Source organism: Tursiops truncatus, chromosome 9 (assembly GCF_011762595.2).
Source record: "Tursiops truncatus isolate mTurTru1 chromosome 9, mTurTru1.mat.Y, whole genome shotgun sequence".
Taxonomy (NCBI): Eukaryota; Metazoa; Chordata; class Mammalia; order Artiodactyla; family Delphinidae; genus Tursiops; species Tursiops truncatus.
Genome location: NC_047042.1, coordinates 98,430,767 through 98,438,821, shown reverse-complemented (window position 1 = coordinate 98,438,821; position 8,055 = coordinate 98,430,767). Strand labels below are relative to the sequence as shown.

General features: G+C 52.9%; 1 protein-coding gene across 1 annotated transcript in view; it reads right to left on the bottom strand.

The window, feature by feature from the left end:
- Positions 1 to 1,273: 1,273 nt before the first annotated feature.
- ZNF282 (zinc finger protein 282) overlaps positions 1,274 to 8,055 on the bottom strand; it is a 28,086-nt gene continuing 21,304 nt past the window's right edge. Inside the window, exon 8 of the mRNA XM_033863422.2 lies at positions 1,274 to 7,569. Coding sequence (XP_033719313.1) covers positions 6,776 to 7,569 — 794 coding nt within the window. The 3' untranslated portion in view covers positions 1,274 to 6,775. The remainder of the gene's footprint in view (positions 7,570 to 8,055) is intronic.

Genomic DNA, 8,055 nt, shown 5'->3' with positions numbered 1-8,055 from the left:
CTGTTATCCTCCATCTCTTGCACACAGAAATGCTCATGAATATTTTTGGATGATTGAATGGTGAATCAGAAGATAAGGATAGGAAAAGTCAGCCCCAAGAGAAGGCATGATGTCCAGGGCAACCAGACTGACAGGGGATTGGTTGAATCATTAATACACCTAAAGAAAAAATGGGACAGGCTGAGAAAATTAGTCAGCCTTGGAGATATGTCTCAGGCCAACAAAAACTTACTGTCAGATACAGAAAAGAAAAATATCATGATTGTGGAGGCAGACATATCAGGACAAAGGATTAAACGGTTCAGTTATAGAACTCACACTCTCTATTCTGTTTCTATGTCCACCAGGCAAACTTCTGATGATGCAGGTTCCCGTGTAGCTTCTGGGAGACAACATGCAGGTCAGACGGATGCAAATGTCCAGACCACCCCTGGAAATTATTAAACTGATTCTCTGCCTTATCTGTCAGTCTCTGAGAGTCAGCATGATTTAGCATCCCTGCCTGGAACTCTGGGAAAATATTTAGATCAAATTCCCAATGTGCAAGGGAGGTAGCACCAGGTGCTGGTTTGCAGCCTCACGGGCTTGCAAAGATGGTGCAGTGATTAGAAAGTGGGATGAGGAGTGAGAGCGTCTGAGTCCCTAGCCCAGCGCTGCCACTTACTAGATGTGGACCTTGGGCAAGTCATGAACTTACCAGCACCTCCATGACCTCATTATTAGTGAGGGATAATAGTAGCACGTATCTCATAGAGTTATTGTGCAGATTACATGAGTTAGTTCAAATCAAGTGCTTAGAACAGTGCCTGTCACAGGTTAGGAGCTCAAGAAGCACTTCCGATCCCTATTACTCATTGCAAGATAACAGATGGAAGTAAGGTGCTTGTGCAGCTGAATGCCTAACACAGAGCAAGCGCTCGGTAACAAGCAATTTCTCATTTGGGTTTGGTTTAGCTTTGGCAAGGTCCAAGCCTTGAACTGCAATGAATTCACCAAGATAAATGTCACCTTGTTGCATCTCTTAGATGCCACCCACTTGTCCTTTGCCAATGACACTCAGATCTTGACACATGCCTTTAAATAAATGCAGTTCACAGTTATTCCCATTGGTGGCAGTGGTATTAGAGGAATGAAGGAAATATACTCTTAGTACTTGTATCCTGTCATCTCCACATCTGTACACTATGAACGTAACATGCAGAGCTGAGAGCAAGCTTAGACATCATCTTACCCGAACTCTCCTTTTCAGTGACAGAAAAAAGTATTCTTTGAATCACAAATAATATAAAGTTTATTAATGCTGTAAAATATTTATCTCGTCCCTTTAATTTTCTATCATATGATTTATAGCATACATATTAACACATTTATGTACATATATGTATGCCCAAACATTTTTTTTAACTCAGGAACGTTTATAGACCACAGCTTTGAGACCCTTTCTAGTCTGTTCCCCTTACTACCCTGCAAGTCTCTAGATGTCTGGGACCATGTCTTTTGTGCTCCTCTCCCATCAATAACCCCCTGGGGAGCATATTCCACTCAGCTTCTGGGTCAGTGAGAACCCCAGAATGAACACTCCTTGGCTCAAGCTGACCCCCGAACCCCACTGTATATACGGATGTAGTAGGTACCTGTTAACCTTGTCAGCCTAGCACTTCTCCCTTCCTCTGGGCATATATATACCTCCTTCCCTTTGGGGATGGCTCTTTCTGGGCTCTAGCCGTGTAACTCAAACAGATGCTGCCATCTTGTGCTGTGACAATTCCAGCCTGGCCACAATGACTGAAAAGCAGCCATCTGACTCAAGCCAGCCCAATCATAGCACCCCAGCCTCCTGGCCACAGTAGTTGAGCCAGTGGTGGGCATATGACTTAAGCTCTTCCCTTGGATTCTTCTACTGGAGCTGAGGGAACAGGTTAATTTTCTGTCTGGTGAAGCTGTAGATGTGAGTCAGGAATAGTCTTGTTCCCCGTTTTTTTGGGAGTAAGTTAATTTGAAAGAATGATCCCAACACACAGAAAGGAGTAGAGATGACACATTTTTGTCTCTGTCCAGGATTGGTTATTCAAATGTTCCTTTGAGTCTGTGAATGATTCCAGGTTCCTTCCAGAAACTTCCCCTTTCTTCATGGTTGGCCAGTCAGCCTCAGGTAGGGGAACTGGGTGTCTGGGTGACAAGGAGATTTTTTTACTGCACATCCTTTTACCCATTTTGAATGTACCAGACTTGTGCAGATGGGAATTTCCTGGTGGTCCAGTGGTTAAGACTCGGCGCTTCCACTGCAGGGGGCGTGGGTTCGATCCCTGGTCTGCGAGCTAGGATCCCACACGCCACACAGCGCGGCCAAAAAAACCCAAACAAACAAACAAGAAACAGGATTTAAAAAGAAAGAAAGAAAAAAAAAAACTAGTGCAGAGTTTCTTTTAGGGAGAGAAAAGTGTTTTGTTTAGCAAAAGAGTTTTATTGGCCATTTTAATCGTGGGAAAATAGGCTCCTGGGCAGGGCTTGGAAGGCAGAAGGTGGGCAAAGATAAAACTAAATTGCTCTCCAGAGTAAATTGGGATTGGGGGGTTTCCCTGGGGAGTGAGGGACCGGAGAAGGGGAAGGGGAGCTACTCATCAGAGGTTGGCAAGGTCCTGCGCTAGGCTGAGATGAGACCCTCTCTATGAACTTCAAACTATAAAAGTCTACTACGCGTTAAGTGTCTTACCTGGGAAAGGCAAAGGAAGGGCACAGAGCTCCACCGTCTGGGTTAACGCAGAGCTGACAGGCAAGACCGGCAGTGTGAAGGAAGATATATGTGAATTGGGGAATCCAGAAAGCGCGCAGTAACTAAGGGAAACAAACCTCTCCTCACGCCCAGATCCTTGAGATGGGGGGCAGGGCTGCTGGTTTTGACACTATGTGCTGGGACTCAAGCCCCTTTACCATTAAAGGATAGCGATCCCATTGGGACGGAAGGTGTGGGGAATCCGGGTAAACAACGCTGGCTTACGCTTCTAAGACTGGATATAGGCTCTCTCCCGACTATTTAAAAAAAATTTTTTTTAAATAAATTTATTTATTTTGGCTGTGTTTGGTCTTTGATGCTGCGCGTGGGCTTTCTCTAGTTGCGGCGAGCGGGGTCTACTCTTCGTTGAGGTGCGCGGGCTTCTCATTGTAGTGGTTTCTCTTGTTGTGGAGCACGGGCTCTAGGAGCACGCAGGCTCAGTAGTTGTGGCTCGCGGGCTCTAGAGCCGAGGCTCAGTAGTTGTGGCGCACGGGCTTAGTTGCTCCGCGGCAGGTGGGATCTTTCCGGACCAAGGCTCGACCCCCTGTCCCCTGCATTGGCAGGTGGATTCTTAACCACTGCGCCACCAGGGAAGTCCCTCCCCATACTCTTAAATGGGAGTCTTCTTTTATAATAGGAGATAGTAAGCCTATAGCGATTAGAATGCTGACGAATGATATGGGTTTAAAATATGTCTAAGGAGGTTTGAGCAGAGGTTCTCAGCCTTTAGCACACACTGCCAGCATCTCACTAGATTTATAGACCTACGGGAACCTCGCTGGACGGGGTAGGGGGATGTAAGATTCTTATATCCAGGGCCCCTCTTCTCAAGAATAACCATTTTAGAGATGTCCCTCCATGACGGCTCCCTAGCGAGTCAGTGTTGGATGGAATGACGGCCATGGCCTCCCCCAAACTATTAGGGTCCCAGGATGATAAAATGCTGTTACATGTTTTTCTAACAGTAACAAACCGATGGGCCAACACTGTAAAACACGGACACAGGCTGGTTCATCTTGCGCCTGGTGTGTTTACTCATTTTTCCTTTACCCTCTGCCATCACCCAATATTCCGGGACCAGAGATCAGAGAGCCAGTTATAGCGCCCAAAGCCTTGATGGTGAGATAACTTTGTCCACCTGTGGCTCTTCATTTTCAGTGGCATCTAGCTTGAACCTGCCGTCTCAAGACTTCCTCTCTGAGGAAGCTATGCACTGTTTCTAAGGAGTTCTAAGCGGGGGGATGAGGGTGTCTGTGGCACAGCGGATCGCAGGCTAACTGGCAGCCCGTCTGTGGAAGAGTCTTGGCACTGAAGGCCCTCCGTGGCCCGGTCACGACTCACCTTACATCTACATCACCTACAACTTCATACACCCCGGCTCTAGCCAGGCCAGTCTCCGGTCTTACTGCCCCAGTTCCTGCCTCCCCGACATGTTCCATCCTCATCCCACTTTGCCTCTCCCTCCTTCCCCTGCTGCATTCAATGCATCCTTTAAGCCCCGGCTCCTCCAGGTCTAAAGGACATATAAGCTCTCAGCAGCGGATGCCTCTCAACAGGAATCTGGTAGGAAAGAGTTTTACTCTTCATTATTTTTTAAACCGATTTTTACTGCATGCATTAATCTTTTAATTAAAATACTTTTAATTAACACATTATCGGGAGGAAAATAAAAATCCACCCCCAAAGTAGGACCGCCGTCCTGCTTCGGTAAGTGGACTGCAGGGTCCACGCTGAGGATCCTCGCTGCCTGGGGGAGGTCCACACTGAGTGTCACCACCTTTGCTCAGCTCCGGGGGGGGGGGGGGGCGTTAGAGCTCACTCTAGGACTCCCCCAGGGGCTGGTGCTGGAGGCTGGGTTGACTTGCGGCATAACCGAGGGGCACTTGGTGCGTGGGGTCCACCAGACTAGGACGCGAGAAACCAGAAACTTGGCCTTGGCTCTCTCACTCATCCGTCACTAAACCTCTTTGGGAATCAGCTCCTCAAAGGTAAAATAAAGGGACAGACTCGAGCTATGGGCTCAAATGTTTCAAACCCATGTCTCAGTAGGGATTTCTCCCCCTCCTTCATACTCTTAACAGCCCAAAGAAGCAACAAACAAACAAAAAAACCTGTTGGCCTTACTTCCCACGATTTAGGTTATGAAAATGTTGATTTTCTCCACGTGCTTTTGAAAAGCAGACTACTGCTGCCTCCCAACCAGTACAATGGACTAGAGGGTCCCCTTCTGCTCCAACAGAACTCCATTGACCTTGTCTATATTTAACTTCTCATTTTCTTAAGATTTGCGTCCTTCAAAAAGCAGAATAAAGGGGGGAAAAATCTCAGTTAGCTGGATTCCAGTTCATTGAGGGTTTACTGTACGAAGCCACGCTGGAGAGCCCTCCGGCCTTGTGAACATGCAGTCTGCAATCTGGACACCTTTTATTTAATTTCAAGAATTCCCTTTGCACGGCAAAAAGGGGTCTGAGGAAAGCAGAGCGGCACAGATGAGGGGAAGGGCAGAAGCAGAGCGCTCACACACGTGCTCCCCAGCTGGGAGAGAAGTGGGATCGATGGCAGGAGCGGAAGTCATTCTTGACACAAACAAGGGTCCTGGGGCGTGCCACCCCACCCCAGTGCCTGGCCATGCAAGACGCAGATAGGGAGGCTGTGGCCCATCAGGACCACAGAGCAGATGTACTGACACGGGGAGTCCTCTGGGCGCCTCCCGAGGCGCCTGCAGGGTCTGGAGCAGAGGAGGGTCTGTGTCCATGTCCACGAGCATGGTCGGTTAACAGACAGCACCAGTTGGGAGGCTCAGGGCAGGAGAGAGACTGAGGCTCTCAGACACTAGCACCTACTGGCCCTGGCCCTCCTGGGAAGAGACTCACTTCCTTGATAGCTGCTCTTGCAGCAAGAGCCTCTCCCTCACCCCTGTGCCCTGGGAAACGAATAAATCATCAGGATGAGGTCTGAGCCAGGGTGCTAGCTGCCTCTGGAGGGCCAGGTCACTGCTGTGCAGTGGAAAGATGCTGCTGCACCAGGTAGAGGGACTGGAGGTGGGAGGGACAGGCTGGGGGCCGGCAGCCCTCCCTCCCGCCCAGCAGTGCCCACACAGGAAGAACCTTCTGGAAGCACAACCCCGGGCATTTTCTAGTCAATCTATTCCCCATTCCCAGTAACCCCATGAGTTGGCCCCTGTTGCTTCTGATTATTTTTGGTGGGTCAGGGGAAAGAGAGAGGAGAGAGACCAGGCCAGAGAGGTCTCTCACATGCCAGAGGTAGGCAGTGTGTGTGGTGGGGACACTGCGCTGGGGGCAGGGCTCTGGTCCCAGCCCTGCCACTCTCTTCTGTGTGATCTCGGGCAAACCATCTCACCTGTGTCTCACTTTCCTCAGCTATCAAGTCAGGAAAATCCTACCCCACGTACCTCAGAGGGATAGGCTAAGGGTGAAAATAGATAACGGATAGAAAACGTGTTTAAAAAAGTATAAAGCGCTATTCAAACGCGAGGCAGTGTTGTCATCACGGAGATCCATCCCTTAGCACGTCCCTCCTCTCACCAGGACACCTTCGCTTCCTTTTTAGGGTCTCTTAACTTTAGGACCTATTTCTTTATCTCAGAAGGGTTCCGAGACTCCCTGGTGGTTTCCCCTGATCACAATCTGTGACCCCAGAGGCCCAATGGGCACGCTAGGTGTCTGAGGGGGGGTGCCGGAAGAGGGACCTACCCGCTGTCCTTCCGGCACCTTCCCTGCGCCGGCCCCCTTGGTCCACCCTATGAGAAGAGCTGGGCTGTCCATTCAGGCCGGACAGGTCTAGGGTACCCCTGCCCCACACTCAGGGGACCCCATCTGGAGTGCAATTCCTGTTCCCGACTTCCAGCAGGTGGCGGGGTAGAGGGAGGGAAGGCGCCCCGAGAACCAAGGGCAGGATCGGATGGTGGGGCCTCAGGACGCCCCCAGGCTCGCCCCCGCCCCCTGCTCCTGCCGCCGGGCCCTTCCCTCCCCCGGCCCAGCCCTAGTCTCGCTCTGGCGGCGCCTGGAGGGGCCGCTGGGCCCCGAGGCCCGGTCCGCCGCCGCTGTGCACGCGCAGGTGGTCCTTGAGCGACTCCTTGTAGCGGAAGCTCTTGCCGCACTCGCCGCACGTGTAGGGCCGCTCGCCGGTGTGGATGCGCTGGTGCTTGAGCAGGTTCTGCTTGCGGATGAAGCTCTTGCCGCACAGCGCGCACTGGAAGGGCCGCTCGCCCGTGTGCAGCCGCTGGTGGTTCTGCAGGTGCTCCTTGCGGCTGTAGGTCTTCTCGCACTCGGAGCACTTGTAGGGCCGCTCGCCACGGTGCGTCATCTGGTGGCGGATGAGGCCCGAGTGGCAGTTGAAGCTCTTCTCGCACTCGGCGCACTCGTACGGCCGCTCCTTGGTGTGGCTGCGGTGGTGGATGATGAGGCTTTTGCGCACACCGAAGCTCTTGCCGCACTCCGGGCACGAGTAGGGCTTGCTGCGCGCGCCGTGCAGGAGGAGGCTCCGGCGGAGGCCGCCCGGGCAGCAGCTGCCGCAGCCCCCGCCGCCCCCGCCTGGGCCCCCGCCCGCGCCCCCGGCTGCCCCGCCGCCGCCCGCCTGGCCGTCCGCCTGCGCCCCGCCCGCGCCCCGCTCCCCAGGCAGCGCGGGGAAGCCGTCGTCCAGCAGCGCGCCCCCGCCGCGGCTCGGGGGGCCGCCCGCGTCCTCGGGGGGCGCCGGCAGCGGGGGCAGGCTCTGCGGGGCGGGCGGGGGCTGCGGCGGGGCCGGGGGCGGGTTCTTCACCATCAGCAGGCTGTCACCTGGGGGGGAGACACGAAGAAGCGACATGCTGACACTGCTCGGTCCAGGACTCACGCCGTCCCTGCAAGGGTGCCCCGGGCCTTAACTAGTTCCTCTGCGGCTTCCTGCGAGTCACAGGCTAGCCGGGCCTCAGCTTCTCTAAAGGATGAGGGGATTGAACAAGGCAAATGATCAAGTTCCCTGTGCTCGAGGGTTCCCCAACCCTCGGAGCTGCACAGAGCCACCAGCTGGAGAGCACCTGAAGCGGGTCAGGCAGGTGGCACGCAGTTAGGATAGGAAACACCCCCAGATGCCGGGAGCCGGTGGGCAGAGGAGCGGTGCTCTGCGGAAGTCCCCTTGGAAGGCGGAATCGCCTGGAAATAATAAGACTTAATTGTATTCTGGTGTTCAGTGCTAATTTACCTACGGAGAATCTCTCGACTGGAGGGAGAGAGTCTGCCAGAACCTATCCCAGGTGAAAAGCCCGTCTGAAGGCCTACAGGAGG